General features: G+C 38.3%; 1 protein-coding gene across 4 annotated transcripts in view; it reads right to left on the minus strand.

The window, feature by feature from the left end:
• The window catches only part of LOC113498910 (fibrosin-1-like protein), a 46,876-nt gene that overhangs the window by 5,436 nt on the left and 20,234 nt on the right, over nt 1-21,206 (minus strand). For all 4 annotated transcript variants that reach the window (XM_026879154.1, XM_026879152.1, XM_026879151.1 and 1 more), the window contains 3 exons: nt 2,879-2,938; nt 1,104-2,750; nt 836-984 (listed from right to left, as the gene is read on the minus strand). In XM_026879154.1, coding sequence (XP_026734955.1) covers nt 836-984; nt 1,104-2,750; nt 2,879-2,938 — 1,856 coding nt within the window. The remainder of the gene's footprint in view (nt 1-835; nt 985-1,103; nt 2,751-2,878; nt 2,939-21,206) is intronic.

Consider the following 21,206-nt stretch of genomic DNA (forward strand, 5'->3'; position numbering starts at 1 on the left):
TCCAATCTATTCCTTAATGGATCGTAGATTAGGCCAGCACCACTAAAAAGTTGTTCACTCGCTACCGAGCTTGGTGGACACGACAAATACTGGCGGGCAATCGAGTCCAGGGGTCTGAATTTTGTATTTACTTTCCACCATAATAAGGGATCATCACTGATAGAAATATGTTTTTCTTTATTGTATTCATTAAGTAAAGCCTTCCAAATAAGAAATTTGTCCAAATCTGCATGTTCCTCGGATGTAGTATTATCATCATCATCATCGCTGCTCAGTAATATATTTGATATAATTTTTTGGACATTGTTCTTAACATTGCTAGATGTGCCAGCTATGGGCGACGCTAACTTTGCTCGCTTTTCTACAGGAACGTCAATATTATCTTGATCATGTGCAGATTTATTTCCATCATCATGTAAACTTATCAAGGTAGATTCAAGCTTTTCCTTTACCACTTCATTGATAGAGTAATTGACAAAACTACGTGGAGCGGGTCATCCCCCGCGCGACCAGTATAAACAAGTTCGTGCGTTCGTGACTGTGGCCACGCGCCGCCCGCACCGCTGTGCGTCGACCTCCGATATAACCTCCGATTTAAAAGTTTCGGAACCGAAACCGAAATCGGAAGTGTAAAAACAATCGGAAGTTCCGACTTTTCGGAATCGGAACCGAACCTCCGTAACATCCCTGCTTTAAATCAATACAAGCCAGGGGTATCCAACTGCATCATACATAAATATAGTTAGGATTCGAACTTAAAATCAATGCCAATTTAAGATGATACTATAATAAAATACAGAAGTTTACTAAATTAATACAATTGAGGCATGCGCACCTGAAACTTTCTCGCTCCCTGTTTGGACTATGTCCGTGCGGGGAGTAGGAGATCGCAGCCCCGGCAGCGCCTGTCGAGCCCGGCGTGTGAGGCCGGACACCCTTAGGTGTTTTAGGTGCAACTAGTGGTGATGCTGACAAACTCGTTCTCTGTGAACATATATCACATAAATTTAATTTTGTAATTTTAATTAGCCAATGAATTTACAAGTACCTACATGTACATAATAATGAAGATTATATTATAAAGATATGATATAGAAACCTACCGTATCGGCAGAGTTCCGCGGAGAGGCTGCAGCCGGTGGTAGGTAAGGACTGTGTTGTAGTGTAGTGGCATAAGGTGCATAGAGCGGAGGGTATGAGGAACCAGAATACACAGCTGGTGGCGGGTAGCCGTTGGAAGCCAGGGTCGACGACACAATGGGACTCTCAGTACGTGCAGGTAAGTCGCTGGATGATATCGGCGGTAACCTTGTATCCACCACGGCGGGAGTAGTATGGTGGCTGCTAATGAGACTATTACTCATAGACACTGGTGTAACGTTTGTGGGTGTACTACTCGATGTCGGTAATGAATCTACGTGATTACTTGGCATATGAGAAGACACAGGCGTAGCCACCGATGTGGGCTGCTGTGGTATATTAACACCCGGGTGTGATTTAAGGCTTGGGGTGAAAGAAGACATTGTGGTATTTGTTATAGAAGGTAAAGATGCCGGAGGACCAATGTGATTTGGCGTAGACATGGTTGTCGGTAAGGAACTGGGAAGGTGACTTGAGAGACTCGTTACGGAATGACTGTTAACTGGATGGCTCATATGAAGGACTGGAGGTTGATTTGCAGTAGAAGACTGAACATGGCTTGATGAAATGTGGTTGGATATGCTAAATGGTGTAAGATGTGGTCGATTCGGGTATACAGTTTGAACGGAATGTTTCTGTAAACTCGATTGACTCTGGTAAGGTATTGAATGACCATGAATACTGGAACTTATACTGGAGTTTACATGACTAGACCCGATCGACGGGGTAGAGTAGGGGCGAGAGGTCGGCGCGGCCGGTGAAATCGACCGCCCAGTTAGAGTTTGACTCGGAAGACAGCTCGGAATTGAAGACGGCGTCGAATGAGGGGTCACGCTTTGCGGTACACCATTGACGCGGTTCGAAAACGAGGTAGGAACGGAGGGATGTGTCTGTGCTGCGACCGGGGGATTCCGAACGTCGTGGCCAGGCATTACAGGGTGCGCTTGCGAATGCGGCACGCGGCTCTGGAGACTAGGGTGAGGCGGTTGCACCGGGCTGGGAGCTATGTGTGGCGGCCGGGCTGGGTGGTGCGCTGTGTGATGTGTGTGAAGGTCCAAAGGCGCAGGAGGTTGGTCCGCCGGTTCGGTTCGCGTTTCGTGGTTCGTATGCCGGTAATCTGGCAACGCAGCAGCAGCATGTGATTGGGATTGAGATTGGTAGGCGGTATGTGAGGGGAAGAGCGGAGAGGGTGCGGGAGGAGCAGGCGGAGCAGGGGTCGGACTATCGGCGGAGGCCCGCGCGCCCGGTTGCAACTTGCTGTTGCTGGCCGGGCGCTCGGGCGTGTCAGGCCCGGCGGCGCCCACGGGTCGCGCTGGGATCTGTGTAGCGGCATGTCCATCGAGAGCAGGAATGTGCGCGCCGTTGGGCCGATGAGGTGTGTCGGCGCGGAAGGGCGGCGGGGGCAACGCCGGCGGAGGCAGAGCGGCGGGCGCGGGCGACGGCGCCGGCTGGGGCAGCGGCGCAGGCGCGGGGCTAGCGCTGCCACCCACCGGCGCCCGAGACAAGGCGAGTGCGCCGCCGCTGCCGCCCCGCGCCACCAGCTCGTTCTTGCCGCCCGCCGCTGGAGCCGCCGCACCCGTCACCCGGAACAGAGGGCCAGTCTCCGATACCTGAAACACAACAAAAAATATACACTTTATCTAAATCTAAATTTGGTGCGAAACTTGAAAAAAAAATGTATTTTTGCTAACATGGGATTTAAATGGTTTTGAATCATAAAGATGGTTTCATGACTTACATCTTCCATTGATGCATCATGGTACCTCGGAGAAGCATTCCTACTATTTTCCGGACTCGCCTAAAACAAAAAAAAACAAAATCGTTAAAAATTTGTTTACTCGCTGCAACCTTACTAGCTGAGCAACGTTGTGCATTTTACAAAGAAATATAATTGTTCTCTCTGAAGTCTGATACAGCAGGAAACGTTAATTAAGTAATTGACCAGTCTTTTACGCAGTACCAGTAATGGTTATTAAGAAATGAACATGTATTGTAAATTAGTGGTTGACGACTGTCGTTAAACGGAGGACGACTCGCATCGTAACTGTACGGATACTGTGATGACAGCGTGCGACATTAAGGGCTTCATCAAGTAACACAAGTTACATCCGTGTTTTGTGGGATATGCGCCCCATACCAATGTGGTTTTAATACACGTTTTAAATGTACACATCTTGCGTGTACTCGTACATCAAAAGATTCAATAGAAACGGTTTTTAGACTCAAATACTGCTGCAACTTGGGATTAAGAAAGTGTGACAAAAAGTGAGTGCCCAATCTAATACGGTTTAAGTTATTGGAAAAATAATCTTATTTATGTTATGGACGATTGTTTTATCTAACACTTATTCAGGATTATAACATTGTTTTATTGAATTTAAGCAAGTTTAGTTTAAGTATATGAATCTGAATTAATTTATATGTGTATTACACTATAAATTTCAATAAATTCCAATAAAAAATACCTTCAAAAAGTATCACATGAAGGCGACCCATTGGGCCGTCTTCTGTCTCGCTGTACCGACGTGATTAGTATTCCGAGTATGTATTCCTATTGTTCAAACCTAACACAATAACCGCCTTCGGCTTTTTTGTATTCATTAGATGAAGATGAAATCACGTCTAACACAAAGACATGCTAATGAGAATTATAAGTAAAACGGTCATATCAATGTACATTTGTACGTGTTATGCGTATGTAGATAGTAATAAACATGTTACTGAGTACTTATATTCTTTGAACATCATCTAATAAAATTGTCTTCAGAATGATAATATTATATCTAGCATTCAGCTAGACACTAAATTTGGAAAATCATCTTAGTGCAGGAATGTATGTTGAGTAAGATACATGCGTAACTATCATAATTTAATGTATTTTGTATTTTATGTTACAACAGAAACGGCATTGGGAGTATTGTGTAAGATAATTAATTGTATTTCCAACCTTTGCAATAATACAACATGTACAAGCTTTTAACGCGTCTTCAGCGCACTCAATTACAAATATAATAGTTTTAAACAAAACGTTGTAAATGCTAACAATTTCCAGAACAATAAAAGTTTATTTATTTTACGGTGCGGGTTTCAAGTATTTAAAGGGGAATGGAAAGTAATTACCCAGTGATATTTACGAGCTAGCGCCGAGAACGACTCAATAAAACTAGCTGGCTAACCGCGCCTTTTACGATGGACACAATTTAAGTAGCTTTGTCTCTTAAATCTGATTTGCGTCACTTGATTTAATTTTCAATTATGAACGTTTGAATAATCTATTATAATGCCTATTACTGTACTAGCTACTAAGCGTATTTACCTATACATTTATTTATGGAGCTATAAGGCAGGGTAAGTTAAGTTAATAACGCTCACTTTTTCTGAGAAAAACGGTCTTTATCTTCCAAAAAATATCTTATTACTTGGTATTGCAAGAAACTTGAATAATATTGAATTCTTCGAGACATAATATAAATACCATAGTGTCTTTTGACTGTGGGGAACATTTAAATAAATCTCACTTAACACGTCTTTGAACAACGGTGGTAGATCCGGAAGAAATAGTCAATCGATAGTATGGGGGGAACAAATCGTTTCGGGTGCGTTCCGGCAATTGAATGTTTAGCCTTATCCGGTGGGGGTGGGTCGTCGCTCCGCAACAATGGAGTGATAAATCAAGTATGGGCCGCGCGTGCCAGGCGGGCGGCGAGTGTCGTGCCGCCAGCCGGCACCCGGCTCCCGGCCCGCCGGCGTCCGGCCTCTCTCTACAATACGGACATTCAAAGGCGCCGCCAGCCTATTAAAACATTTTTCTGACACTTCAGATTCCACCGGCGCTTGTTTTCAATATAATATCTTTAATATAGTTTGAATACTGAATAAAAGATAGGTCTTCGCTCTTTCGTGAATGAGTAGGAAATTTTATGTTAATGTAGCATAACTTTGAATGTTTAAATAGAAGTTATTCTAGATTTTCGGATTACCTACATGTAGAAAGTAAATTAACCACTTTAGCAACTCTTAGTGTTTTTAGAGAGACAGAATATTTTTAAACGATTAATTCGCTGTCGTTTATTTTATTATTGAAATCCACTTGTAATTAGCTTTAAACACTTAGTCAAAACTAAGAGCTGTCCATCACCTGCGGGCCTGCGACTAACGAAGATTGGCTACCACAACCACACAAAGGCAATAAATAAGTTTGCACGATTAACGCGATGAGTGATGTCGTGTCGGCAAGTAATAATAGTTTCGTTGAGCCCACCTCCGAAAAGAAATATTCTCAACTCTAAATAAATCAGCCATAAAAATAAACGACCGCATTAGTCAACGTTGTCAAAATAAACGCAAGAATATTTACACAAACTAAAATTTGAAGTTATTTCTTTGCATTGCTGAATTATGTTTTGAAATTAGTTTCTTTTTTCTTATCAAATTCCATTAGTAGAGTCGTTAAAGCAATTAACTCGGGGTAATAAAACTAAAATAAGCTAACGTTTGGAGCGCTGCACACCCACACAAGACTTTATAAAAAGTTAATAACTTTTAATATGAATGAACTTTACGATTCTGAATTAATTAATTTGTATTCCGAATTCAAAACAGCGAAGCATAATCTGGCGATCCCAGCCTCGGGGCCGTTTACCCGCCTCCTCCTCACCCTATGTTGGCAACGGGGAGACTCGGAAAAAATGGCGTGATAGCTTTTCGCCCCTCATTCCAAATTCTTATACTTTCACAAACTTTTAATAGGATGGGACTTAAAATTCAAGGAGAATTTCATCTCTAAGCAAAGTTCAAGCATACCGAACCGTGGGCCCTGCGGTGCTTTTAAAGGTAGTAAGATGTAAAATACAATTGAATATTGGCATGCTTCAAATCAAAATGTAGTTCATATTGTACAGTGAGCATAAATTTCATTTTTGATGTTAAATCGGTGTAGAGCAATGATTGAATAATGTATAATATGTTAACAATTTGTAACAGGTTTCACAATTTATAGACGATCTGGATTTATAGCATTTCTAAGAGTCACGTTCACAACGCAAGAAATAAATGATTATTTCGGCAATCATTGAGAATCAATTAAGTGAGCGTATAATTAATATTTTTAGTTCTACTTTTCACTTGTTATTCCAAGGGTTTGTGAAAGTTGTTTAAATAAGTTAATATGTGCGATGACATCTAATATGTTAGATTGTGTTAATTTCACAGAATGGATTAATGCCGGACGTTAACATCAAATATAAAGACAGACATATACATAAAGTGTGTTAAAAATGTCGAAAGTGTAGAGCTGCTAACTATTATTCACAGCGCATATTAAGCTAAGAGTTGTTTGTTCATGACCTGAATTTAATGCTGCATACAAATTTTCGTTCTCCGAGCCTTTTAATGCATGATAAAGAGATACGATATATTTCTGTTGTAATTTATACCACTGCAAATCTTTTTTTTTTGTTAATATATATTTTGTATTTTAAATTTTCCAGTGTAGTGTAAATTATCATTTTTTTTGTTGAGCCTTTTGCTCAAGCAATTTGTTTCATTACAAACTAAATGGTGAAACCTATTTGTAAATATTGTCAATGGCAATTTTTTTACAAGCGGCAGAAGTATTTTAAGTATATTAATTAAATGTAAATGTAAATATTTCATAAACAGTGCAGCCAGTTGCATGGTTAAGTGACCTCAAAGAGAATTCAGCTGATTGGAGTGTATTACTACTATAATTACGTCGTTCATAACGCCTATAAGCATTCGACCGGAATTGAACGTGAGTACTTGTAGTCCGTAGAGCCCGGCTTTTGGTCGTTCGTGACCGAATGCAATAACCATTCCATTAGTTTTTCAATACGAATATGTGTAAATTAAATATAAATTGTATAGTAGGTTCTTTCTATTGTTCAAGCTAATCTCGCTAAAGTGGGTTAAATGTTAACGACGCCAGGCACGTAAGGCGCTACGATAAAATATGCCTGTTGTACACAAGGATTTAATTATTATATCACCTTCGTAATCTACTGCTAATGGTAGCTTTATCTGATTTATGGCAAGGTAGAAAAAAAAACAATTATGTAATGTTTGTCATGATTAAGAATTAAGTGTTTACATAACTCTATATTCTTCTTAGGCGAAAGGTTTTCCTTGTACGTGACGTCATGTCTTTTGGTGTTACCTGTTGTTCTGCTTGATCCTTGGTGGACGGTTTTTGGCCTTCCTTGTCCGTCTTACCACCTGAAGTTGACTTTTCGTTTTTAGTGCCTGTCACCGATCCGTTAGCTTCCGTCTTTTGTTTGTTATTTTTTTTCTTGTTTTCCTTTTTGCTGGTGCCGTCGGCATTGTTCTTTGGCGAATCTTTGATCCTCACTATGGTGACTGCGTTAAACTTTTAGTACAATTCAAAACTTTGTGCTTATAAAAAAGTAAACCACTCGCAAAAATTCATTACTTATCACTTGTATGAACCCTTCAATTAAAATATATCACGATATTTTTTTAAACTACACCACACTTTGTTCGTCAATAACAGACAACTTTTTCACAGCACAAACCAAATAAAAAAAAGCTGACATTTAAATTCATCCACTAGTGTCACTGCAATCCGATATCACTGAAATCCAGAGAACAGTATCCCAGTCAGATCTAGACAGCGTGTTCGACAGAACAAAAATAACGATGCATCGCGATCGTATACGAAACAAAGGAGAAGATCATCGAGCACAGTACGTGCGTGTCGCCCAACGTGCGGGGCGAGAGTGCGGCGCGGCAGACCAGCCGGTCGTCGGCCGCTGTAACCCGCGCCCCGCGCCTCGCGCACGCGCCGCCCGCCCAACATACCGTCGCCTCGTTGAATATTTCTTTGCTACACATGTAAAATACCGATAGACGTGGGAGAAAATATGTCAGAGGATAGGTTACCAATATATTTTTGACTTGAAACTATATTTGTCATTTAAAGTCATGTTATGTCGACAACTATTAACCCATTTAGACCTCCGTACCATATACCATATACTAAAGCTAAGAATTTTGTTTCATAACAAAAGTAGAGCTGAGTGTTAGTGATTGGTTGACCTTAACATAGTCTAAAGATGACCGAAATGGTGATTTTTAAATATAGTAAGATCGGAATTATACAGCCTTAACTGGACTTAACATTTCTTATGAAACTGTAAGAACATAAAATGTATTTTGCTATGTTGCATTTATTAACAAAAGTAATAGTTTTAAATTCGTAGAGTTATACAGCGAAACGCATAGCGTCCGCTCGTAGTAATAACACATTCGCGAAAAGCAGTAAAACAGCCATAAACCGATTTATTTATATTCGTTTTATAACTTATTGCTTTACGACTGCGATTAATGCAGTCGTTGTAGGGTAGCCATAATCAACTTAACTGTGTATTGATAAATTTATATGACTGTTTTTAATTTATATTTTAACTTAACGACGCGACGTTATATTGTTTCAGTAGAGCGGTCGCGAGGTTTGGGTGTAGTGTTTCTTTTTGAGAAACTCTCACGTTGTTTATAAATATATATCAGAAATCAAGACTCAATAATTAAACAAAGAAATATGTACTTATTCAAATAAAAATCCATTTCAACAAGCGTCAAGGATAGGAATAAATCTCAGCTTGTTTACAAGTAACTGTCATCTTCGAATACTCGACAAATGAGTATAAATATAAAAACATAGAAACTCTCCCCAACGAATAACAGATTATTATTACAGGGAATTGTGATCTCACGTAAAATATTAACGTATAATACCGAGGGGAAATTAAAATGTTATGAACGAATGCCTTTGTATAAATACAGACAAAAATTTGAATCGGAGGAAGATAAAGGAGACTGACTGACGTACGTCTACAACAGAAAAAAAAGCGTTTTTGATAAAGTGCTTTAATATTTCTTAGGTATGTATAATTGAAGGATTTAAGTATTGCCGTAATTGCCGTTTGGATTTACTACATGGAATTATAAATCGACTCTACATTTATGAATTGTGTTAAGTGACAAAAACTTATTAATAAACTTACATAAATTGTACTCAAGAGATACGCAACACTATCGTAATAAAATGACTATTTGATTTAGAGGTGAAATTCAAAAGTCCAGTTCAATAGATCCTTTGTTAAACGGTAAAACTGCAATTCAAACGATGGTAACAAAACTTAGATTACATTCAATTTCACATGATAAATTGGAGTGAACCGATTGTTACGAGCCAGAGGGCAAAAGTTTATATTTTGTAAAATTGAAACGTCCCGAACGGCAGTGAGCCGGAAATTCGCTCGCTAGCGACAGCCGGGCTGTTTATTTTTTCCTCTCGTTTTCCCACTTTTGATAGCAATAAAACTGAGTAAAGGTTTTTAAATCACTACAAAATATAAATGAATACAACATTATTCATTCAACTCAAATATAGGTTATTTTTGCGGAAAATAGTTTGTAGAGAAGGTAAAATCCATTCATTTTGATTACATATTAATTTAGTGACAAATTGGTTTAATGTTTCTTTCTATAATATCCAGTTTATTAGAGGAAATAGTATAAGGAAAAGTTTTCTAGCTTAATAGAGCGCGTTAAAGAATACAAGCATCAATTAGGCTTCGTTGATTGCGATACAGCATTGATTACGCAGATTGAAATCACTTTGCCCCTCGCACAGCTTGTTAATGGTGCAATAAAAACGGCGCTTATCGATTTAGCCGCCCGTTAAGAACGCTTCAAGGCATAATAATTTATTATCCAAACAATGTTGCGTCAATCGATGTAAATTACAGTTCTCAGTGGAGGAATTACATAACGACGAGATTTGTTAACCGCCCACTTGCGGAGTGACAAAAGTAATTAACACTTACGATACACTAGAGTGCTCGGTTTACGACGCTTGAACCTCAGAGACCTCTATTTGGCCGGGTATCTAACGAGGGAGGGGAAAATAAACCCTCGATAAACTTGGCGCTGTGATTCTTGAATTGTATTTCCAATAACAACATAAACCAAAGCGCATTTTAGATCTGTTTTTGTACAAAAAATAAACAATATTGGCAGAATACAATCACATGGGTATTTTTATATGTCGAATGAAACCCCAACAACGAAAAACAAGGGTGAGAGATCCGAGCGGGAGGTACTGGTATTGAGAGTCAGACAACGACCGCAGGATTTATTTCGAGCCTCATTCAATTTGCGGTAAACGTATTGTTGGATTGCGTTTTTGTATCGTTGCTTCACTGTATAAATGTTACGTTTGTTAAAGTAAATTTGTGTCGATATGGGTTGATATTCATATGAATTTTTAACCGATAAATAATATCGGTTGAGTATCGCTAATTTATTATACAAAATTGTAGACAAAGCTGTTGAGTATCGTAAAAGAGAAAGCGACGGCAAAAATTTGAAAGTGTTTCTACAGAACAGACGAGGACACACTACGCCAATGCAAAGTAACGTACTAGACATACAAATGTAACTTGCACTGGCCATTCGGCATATCGATGTCAAACTTAATATGGCAACTAATTTCTTGGAAAATAAGCATAAAATTAAACAGTGTTTCGTGGACAGCTAATAATAGAAATTGCAAGGTTATAAGGTTGTGAGGTTTTTTAATTTAAGGCCCTTACAGATATAAATATCAGTTTTAAATGAATGATGAAATCAATGTTAGATACACCGAAAGTAAAAGCTTCCAAGAGGGAGCAAAATTACAGATGCGGGGTGGGAGCTGCAGTGGAGGATGCAGCGCGGGGCGACATAAAATTTTCAACGACCACGTTGAGTATCTGACGGCATTATCTAGCTGTTTGCTAGTGCTCTCCGCCGCTTTTCATATCTTTGAATAAAACTTAGCAAAATTACTTTTGAAGTTTTATAGACGTAAGTCTTTCCAATAATTACAATTACTAATCGTTACTATAATTCAATGTGACAATTAAACAATATATTGCACCATTTTTTATGACACTCACAACGTACACATTTTGATATAACAGAATAAAAACATATCATGGAAACAATTCAATAGAACTACCCTGTTCCAAAAGCCCAACACATCGAGTATTCAGAAAACATCAACGTATGTATGTAAATAAAACGATGCCAACGTTGGAAAAATGTATTTCAATAAAACCGTGGTGTATTCACGAGGAACGTACACTTACAACTCTAGCGCTCTCGGGTGCTCGATCGTAATTTTAAAGAAAAGACTTGAGGAAAAAAATTGTAATAGCTTTATAACTCGAGCGAAAAGAAAATGATTTAAGTGTGAGTGAGAGTAAATAATATGGCAAAGACGACTCGACGGTACAAGTAAAGATAAAAAAATAAACGGCAGCTGTAGAGTGCGGGCGGGGACAGGGAGCACTGACAATCTCGTTATAGATGTGAATAAATAATGAGTAAGCATTAAGCTCGCCTTTCTCGCGCAGGGGCGGCTGCCGAGTTGCCTTTGTTGTCGGCACTGTTTACTGCGCCGGGGATTGTGCTCGCCGCAAGCCCAATTTATTCCGCTAATCGAGCCTCACCTCGCTCGGCTTAAATTAATTAACGACGACTTAACCCTACCATATTAAATTCACGTATGATTATGTTATTAACGTTTTTACCTCTTTGTGTAATAAGACACCTACCTACCATAAATAACGGCTTTTGTTTGATCGTATGATAGGTTTAGGAGGAGCGATTTATTACAATGCATGGTATAATTTATTGTAGTATAAATTGTGATAACACATCAACTATAGCTTTAAAACTATCGTAAAAACCTATGCCAAGTATGTGCGACATAACAATTAGCGACATTACTAAGTTATGTAGGTTGATTACATTGAAAGGCATTCGATCTGTTTATTTATCAGAAGCGCCTGTGTTCTTATACTTCAAAGGAAGGCGGTGATACGTGCTCGCCCACGGACCAGGTGGACATGTCCGACATTCCACAGACAGTGCAGTGCCAACAAAGTTGGTAGCGCCTAAACTTTTTAATAAAATTTCAGAATAATTGATTGTGAATTGCCCACTGGCTTATCGAAATTACCAGCAAATATTTTGAAATATCCCATAAACAGGCTGTTAACTTGGAGCTATTTCGCGAACAAAGCGTTGTTGCATAAGAGGATTCGGTCAAAGAGAAAGAGAATTTAGACGCGGGCTTTGTGCGCCAAATTGAATTGAATGTCATACATAACGCATTCCGCAAGCTCAAAGGGAGTGTAATTGCGATCTGGCGGCTCCATTTAAAATGTATCCGTGTAAATCTGAGCTAAGCACGGCGTGCCTGGCATGAGACGACATGACTTCACGACGCTAGTAACCAGTGTTCGCGTTGCAAATCGCGCGCCCATCCACTCGTGTCGCTTTGCGCGACTTGGTCGTTTGCCAGCCGCTTTGTTTTATCGCTCTCGCGAACTATTTGGCATCTAAACAATGTTTCTATTTAATGATACAGAAAAATCACAACGGATATTTCAATGTGTCATCAGTGACAGTCCAAACAATGAATCTTGAATTCCAGTGTGCTGCCATTATGCAATTATTTCAGAGCCCACAAATGTATTTTTAATTAGAAAACAATTAGCCCTAATACTTATGTATATCACACTCAAATGGATTAAGTTTAGGTAAGTGAAGTCATGCCAAAATTTTCGTTATAATAATTTGTCAGCATAATGGTTTTCTTTTTTAAAACCGTACTCATTAATAAATAATACGAACAAGTACCTATACAGATTTAAACAATTACGTACCTGTAAAGATACACCTATTTCGATTACAGTACTTAATCACGGTTGACTCTATTATTTGCTATATTCCCTAATAAAATAATAACGTCGTAAAAAAGAGCAACAAACCAAGAGATAAAGAGAGAAACATAATAAAAACAGTGCAATTTTAGGGGTATTTTGTCGAGGTTATATCCATAAAGCGAGTGGAGTGAGGGTGGGCGCCCCCACCGCCGAGCCGCTGTGGGTTGTAATGAATAAACTCAACCGGGTGGTTCTATCATTTTATTTAATTCCGCAATGGGAACGATCATACCTTAAACACTTAACAAACTGATTTGTCAGTTGCTGTGCTTTTTATATGTTTTATTAGAACATTTTTTTTTTTTATAGGGAATTTGACAACAAGACGTGTTTGTGAACCTTTCACATTCTGTGGAATGTTTAAAATACATAGACTATTACTGTATCTGTGTAGCTAGTATAGCTATACAGATACAGTAATAGATAGTGATAGCTATTACTACAAATCTATGGTTATAGAACTTATTATTTCTTTACATTCCGTGTAGGAAATAACAATCCAACAACAAATTATAGAACTATACAAAGATTTTATAATGTTGAAACAAGAATACTTGCAAAGGACGAAATGGAGTGGAGAATATTCACACATAGCTAAAGCAAACTTGTGCTCGGAAAATATTTCTGCGAAACATGAGAGCTGTAAAGCCCTGTAGAACAAAGGTATTAAAGCGAATTTTCAAGCTCGCTCGCTGGGAATACGGGGAAAGCGACTCTACGGCACCACTAACTCATTTTGTTTGCTCTCCGTATAAAAATGTAGTTTGTTTCTGAGCGTTTGTAAACGGCGCGCCGACAATTGTGGGTGGTTTGTGTTATTAAGTCTTCTTTTTTGCCATCGTGTTTTGTTATTGTGCAAATCATTAAATCATTTCAGTTGCCATTGATTTTTAGACTTGTGTTTATGTGCAGTAACAGTAATTAATGAGACCAGTCAATTGAATTGTTTTGATATAGGGGTATATTTATTTAATGGTTGAAAACATTGCAAGGGAATAGGACGGAAGGACTCGTGCTCTTAAAGAGGAATGTTGTAAATAAGAGCTTCTAGAGAATATTAATAGTATTTTCAAATATTTCGCTACCTTTACGGGTTTCATGCAGTTTCCAGCATTAACCCAGCGAAATAACCCTAACAGATCACGCTTAAACCATAATAACAAAATAAAAAAGGCAGCTAAGTATATAAGGATGTCGGCGGATAACTTGTCTCAAAATAAATTTACGTAGTAACGTGAGTTGAAAATAGAGTGGGGAAACTAAGCGAAACGGCGAAGAGCAATGAGGCGATGCATAAAGTCGCTTCGAGACGAAGTATAAAACAACAAAGTGGTCGACGCATCTCGCTCGCTGGCATAAAGAGGGAAATAATCCGACACGACAAACACTAAAGCGTCGCAGAATGGTACTTTAGAGTTCATACACAACAATGATGTGTCTTACATGAACACGTTATGATATGTTGTAAAAATCACTACAGAAATACTATGGGTATAAAATGTTATTAATCATTTTGTAAGAAGCGTCTTTGAAATATATTAAGTGTTAGATTAATGTTTTCAACGACAAATTACTATAAACGGTTGTCGTGATCGTAAGCGTGGGAGTGAAGTAAAAGTAAGATGGGGACGATAACGGCGTGTCGGCTTCGATAAGGAAAATAATTTATGATTCCACACGGGGTGAAGCGTAATATAAACACTATTTGGCACTTTGTTACAAGATAATCACACTGTTTAGCATTTTTATGGTTTTGACAGAATTAAATATTTGTTAAAGACATTTTTCATCGCCGTCTAGACGTTATTAGCACCTAATCAGTAATGCCATCAAAACTTTAACACTTTTTATCGATTTTAAAGTCAATTTCAAAATACACTGTTAATGAACATTAATCAGGTTTGTTCGTGGTTAGGCGCATAAAAAGTGACGCTGTAATGATGAGACAGCTGGTGGTTTTGTAACCGATAGACCTCGGTTAATTGGAGGGTGAATTAATATTTACACAAGCAAGAAAAACTAATGAGGTTTTATCGCTAAGAACTGCTTAAAGTCGTCACGGTTCGATTACTTTTTTATAACGTATCGACTTACGAACTACTACTGTCATAAAAAAATAAACATCAACAATGTTATTTTAATGTTTTTCTCGTTATCTTATATTCAGGTGCTTAACGTATCGACCATATATAAGCTATTAAAATATAAAATAAATAACATTTTGTTTGTCAATTTGAATAGTTATCAAGGAATTGATTAAGTCATATTTCTGCATGAGGCTACGAATGTAGTAAGGCATTACGAAACCAGAACCAGACAATGCAGCACAACGCTCAAATATTAATTGCATTCCGAGTAATAATAAGATTAATAAGCAATTAAGACCCAAGTTCAGTAAGCTCAGGCGACAGCACGCTCGAATGAGCCCGTCTTGGACGTAATACAATCTGTAAAGCGTTGTGGGGAAGCGTTGCGGTATATTTAAACACCTGTCATCCTTCCTCTTCTCTCTATGGATCGCCTAAGTTAGATTACTTTATAATAATTTCCTGAAATTTCCGTCCAGATGGAATATACAAATTGGCTGTTGTCGCCAAGTTAGTACATTAATAATAACTGCGAAATGGTCGGTCTGTTTTAGTACGCCTTGTCTACTCGGTATGTTAACAACCTGAGATAACTTATTCGTTTCATTGAATTTGTTAAAGATTTTTAGTTTGGTAACGTCATGATTTAATATCATTTAAGCTAGACAAACAAAAGTGTCACAATACGAAAAACTAAGTTTTTTGGTGTATAAATGTTTGCATACTACACACAAACACAAAAAAGTGTCAAAACAAACTGACAAAGCTCATCAGTGCCAAGGGACTTGTATAATTCACGTACAGAACCGTGTATTGTATTGCAGTCGTGGGGAGTTCGTGTAACATTCCGACGAACTTTGCGGCCGGCTAATTACGACCGGACCCGGGTCGCACACGACTACGACGTGCAAATAGCCGAGCGGCTTATCTGCGTAACATATCGTGTGCGCCGCCGTATCCTGCCCCACTTGATATATTGTACAGAGATACATTCAAATTAATTCTAACATTTTTGGTACATATATTTCAATTTCATGCTGATATACGATATTAAGGTGGTTATTTTTAGCTTGTTTTATCCTTATTCACCGACGAATATTGATAATGATATTTAAGAGTAGTTTGATATGCACCATGTACTTAACTTGTTTTTTTTTTTGTAGTAGTCAAGAAGTAAAACTAATATTTAGATTATATCTTATAAAAGATAAAGTTCTAAAAAATAAAAGTAAAGAAACCATACACCTATAACCTCTTTTAGCCAGATCGAAAACAAAATATGAAGTAAAGTCACAGATTTGCACATGTATAAGATACAATAAATAGCGCTACATTAAACCGTTACTGGTAAGCTTCCATCCGGATTCAGTGGTTAAATGCGCTCCGCATTCAAAGCACGTTGACATGCGTTTATCAGAGCGGGAGCTCAGACCGCAGTCGGGTGCAGTGACAAACGGAATCGCAGAGTGCATCCCGAGTGAGCTGCTGATCCGTCGAGAGATATCTCGACCTCGGCGTCGAGTGCTAACACTCGCCTGCCTACGGATGATTACAGCCCTTTGACGACGCCTCTTTGGACCGCACGTTTCGAAAGTAGCAACAATATATTTCGCTTTCGTTTTGTTTTTAAGTTAAATATTTTCATTTACATTTAAAATATTTTATTTAACCATTATTGAACCAAAGAATAAAGAATAATCTAAAACATAAATATTGATAGTCAAATGGATTACAATTCTACAAGAAAGAAGCATGGAAATAAATCTGTGTTGGGCACTTCACAAAGACTTGAATTGCGAGATATGTAAGCACAATTGTTTAAGGTTCAGTTTACATCGTTGCAAGTTAGGTCTTATCTAAGTCAAGCCGGTTAGACTGGAGCACGACGGAGTAATAGGAATCTCCGTAGAAGTTTGCGAGCGGGTGAGCCTGCGGGCGACTGAGGGGTGGCGTAGCGGGAACGGGCGACTCTTGTTATTACACCCTCTCACCTACGCAAGGGGTTCCTGTTTTGAGCCGTAGTGTAGCGCAAGATTAAGACGCTTCTTGCTTTGCTGTTAACACTCAAGCTTCAGTTACTCGTTCTAAATACCTTTAAGTATACTCTGCGTTTTCTTAATAGTATATTGTTTTAGCACGTTTTTACTTTAACAAAATGTAAGCACGTGATGACAGCAGAATTCGGTATGAGACCGCAAGTTATACTACCATGACTGAACTCATGCTGGACTATGTAAATTGAATATGGGTCGCCGTAAGAAGGAGAGGAACAAAGTGCTTGTTTCTCTTTGGGATAAGAAACGGGAGATTAAACCAATTAAATATTTTTTTTAGCCATAAGTAATAATAAATAAATTTATTAATAATAATATTATAATGCAGTTGATACTATTATAAAGTATCCAAAATATTTTGTTTTTAAACTGTAAGACTTAGAAACCAAAACATGATGAAACGAATTCTACTTGAATATCGTAAACAAACAAAAGTTAATCTTAAAGGAAAAACAACATGTCTAAAAGCAAGCTGAAACCAAAATCGTTTATTTCACGTTGTTACATTTCACCACTTCGGTTATAAATAAAAGTGCCGAAGAAAAGCCAGATAAGACGGCAGAGAAATAAGTTTAACCGAACGGGAGAAAGCATTATCATTGGCTGCGAGCTAGGAACAAAAGAAAATGGTGGAGAGCGAGCGTACGAGAGTACTTTATAGGCGCGTAAATATGTTTTATATCCCTCTACTGTCTGTTATACACTGGCGCGCCGCCGAACTCATCCCCTCGGCAACTCCCACCCTCACCCCGAGGGTTGCCGCGCTCTCGGAAATGCCGAGCTTTAATAAAACATATATTTTTCCGAGCGAGGAAAATACTGGGGAAACTCGCAATTTGTTCTTTCACTTTATGCTCGTTTACAAGACAAAAGTAGAACATTCTAGAAACATTATGTTAATCACGTAGTTATGTAGTTTATTATAATTACAGTGGTATTAAATAAGGTTGGCATATAGTAAAGCAAGGGTGTATAGTTTATGGACGAAATGTTAGTAGGTGCGAGTAAGTCATAAAGCGTGTAGTGGGCGGTAAGGGGTTTATGTAGTTGATCGGCGGAACTGTGACATTGTAGTACTTAATGGTGTTGCGGTGACCCTTATCTCGCGTGCCGCAGCGCCGTCGTCGTAGGTACGGCCGATTTATTGCGGTACATGTGAATACACCGCACTCTACCTTATACGACTACGGTTATATCTTGTGAATACACTAACATGTTTCTATGCAAATTTAATTTATAATAACGTTTCTAAAACCATTTACCTAAAACATTATAATCCAAAGAAGACAAAACAATTATGCCACAATTCAAATATAATTTTCACCGTAATTGCTGATTTGAAAATTTCTAAAAGCATTATTCGCAAAGGAAATGAAAGTAAAAAGAATTTTAAGAAATAAGCCAACGCTGAGAGATGATAAAAGAGAAGTAGCGATTAAGATAATGTTGAAAACAAATTTATGTTTCGATTCCGGGGAGTAGATTAAATTATTTTCTTGTTGCTTCTTAAACGAGTTCTAAAAGGAGTCGTAAGCGGCCTCCCAAGGAGAGAGCACTAAAGAAAACTGGTGTGTTGGAGCGAGACCGTTTTGCTGTTACCGCAACGAGGCACAGACTGTGCCATAAAATATTACTCCAAACGAAAGAAGCTCTTTCAATTAACTGAGGCAGGTTTGCGTTAAGTAAATTTTGCCAAGTGGCACCTAACTAATGTAGCTTAAAAAGAATAAGCTTTTAATTATATTTTAAGCCAAGTTATTAATTTATGAAAGTAATTATATGAAATGGGTGATTGCATTAGTATTCATGAGCTTATTAATGTGTCACTAGGCATTCTCCCTTTATAGTTATACACACAGATAACCCCACTGGGGCTACCACCCTCTTAAATCGACCAGAAGTGATACCCCATCTGATGAATGATAATGAGCTTTCTACACAGATTTCTACAGCCGTGGGACAAAATTTGCAATAGGTAGGTTTAAGAAGTCAATTCCTCCTCTACTAAAAAGGACTTCAAGAACTATATTTATAATCGCTATGAAATAATAAACATCATTTATCAAAATCCACATTGTTATTTTAGTTCCATTAGCTGCAAACGACAAGTTACGAGTGCGCAACCCAACGGATTGTGGTTATGCAGAGGCGGGCCGGTCCATTGCCTGCATTGCCAGTTGCCGACTCCTGTTACTACTAAGCTAATAACAGAGTTTACTGAATCTAGACAAACTTCCCGGCAGTTTGCCCAGATTCAGTCAAGCTATATTCATAACCTCCTTACCGTTTTCATGAAACTTTGAGAATTAATTTGCATAACTATGACTTAGTTTTAATAACATGGCTATTTATATTAATAATTTCCTGTACTAAATAGCTATTAATCACAATCTAAGCAAGATATTATTTAATTACTTAGTTTGCTACGTAACATAGGTAAGTTGACGTTTGAAATGATGTTACAGAAGCGTCTACGTAATTAGCCAAACGCGACCGGATTTGCATATCAAAGTGGAGGCATAATTGAACTCAGAGTGCAAATAGCCCAAGTGGAATCGGATCGAGTTAGTGGCGCTCTCTAGCTAAGTGTAGCGAGCAATGGCAGCTACTACAGTACCCGCTCTCACCTACACGTCGCTCCGAAGCTCCGAGCGATGTGCTCAGCCTCGCTGTCAACTTCACGGGATAATTTAATTAATCGACTACGGCACAACACAGAGCCGAGACTGATTTCCTCCTCAGATATCCATTTACTGCCATTATTGTGCCGTTCAACTTCATATTCGATTATGTTTGACAACTAGGGGAGATAACGTTTAAACTTTGATTGTGTATTAACAAGAAGACTACGATTTGATGTTATGGTACGTTCTTCAAATGTATTTACAGTTTACTTAGGCATTTCTACGTTGATTTTTTGATGCATAAAAAGAATGTACACTAATATTTTTAAGAAATCCGCCCACTTGGTCATTAGGTAATATGACGGCACCGTAAGCTTTGTTTAAATATCAATTCCATTTTTTTCCTTTACCCCAGCTGCTACTTTCGTTTAAATCTCAAATACAAAACAAAAAAACAACAGATTGCTAATGAAAACATTGCCTGACAAGTTTAAAATCCGATTAAAAGTCTATGTTTTAACGTCTAGAGAGATTGCCTTAATAAAACACTTATACATAGTTCTACAGAGAAAATTGAGAGAAATTGAGAGTGGGGTGTTTCGTCCGGAGGAGGCAGCGAAGCGGCCAGATAATTAGATTAAGGGGAACGGACGAGTCGGGGTTGCGGCCGCTCGAACAATGGTATCAGTCTTTTAAAGCTTTCGGATTTGCACGACTGCTGTCACAGATTGTTCTTATAGTTTGTTTTAGTAAAAGACTTGTGTGCAAAGCATTATTTAGTGATTGTCAAGTAAATTGTTGCCTTTCGGTTAGACAGTTTATTTCTTAGTGATATGTTATCAGTTTTGGTAATGGACAACATAGGACGTTGTAAGATCTTTATCACAGTAATTAAGCCCTTTAAAGGCTTATGTATTTCAACAAAATCGCTATTAGCGTAATTATCTGTCTATTAGCGTGTTAAAACTAACTGAATAGCAATCGTATTGATGACACTTAACCAAATTATAACTGGCAAGATCAATATTGAATCAGAGTTTAAGACTAATCGGTTATTAACACGTTCCGTACAAATAACAATGAATAGATGTTAAAGCGCAACTACTGACAGCGAGTACCGTTAAAGGCGGTGTAATGTATTTAATTACGGGCACTTCCAGACTGCGCCAATCTAGTAATTAGTGAACAGAGCGACGGCGCGTAATCAGCGCCCTTTGCCACGTCGACACGCGTCGGAGAGCGCTCAACGTCAAACTCTGGCCGCTTTTGACTCGCATTTCACAACCTGTTGACGAGTTAGTTAAGCCCCTAGAGCGTGCACAGTCCGACTACAAAGCGGACTTCATACCCCTTTATATCTTACACTTCCTATAGTCAATTAGATTGTTCTATAATTTGATTCATGCTAATGTTAGAGGACTTAAATTTACACGTTCTATTAAATTTGTAAAATGCACAACGATATTTAAGAATACTGTAATAGTA

Source organism: Trichoplusia ni, chromosome 11 (assembly GCF_003590095.1).
Source record: "Trichoplusia ni isolate ovarian cell line Hi5 chromosome 11, tn1, whole genome shotgun sequence".
Classification (NCBI taxonomy): Eukaryota; Metazoa; Arthropoda; class Insecta; order Lepidoptera; family Noctuidae; genus Trichoplusia; species Trichoplusia ni.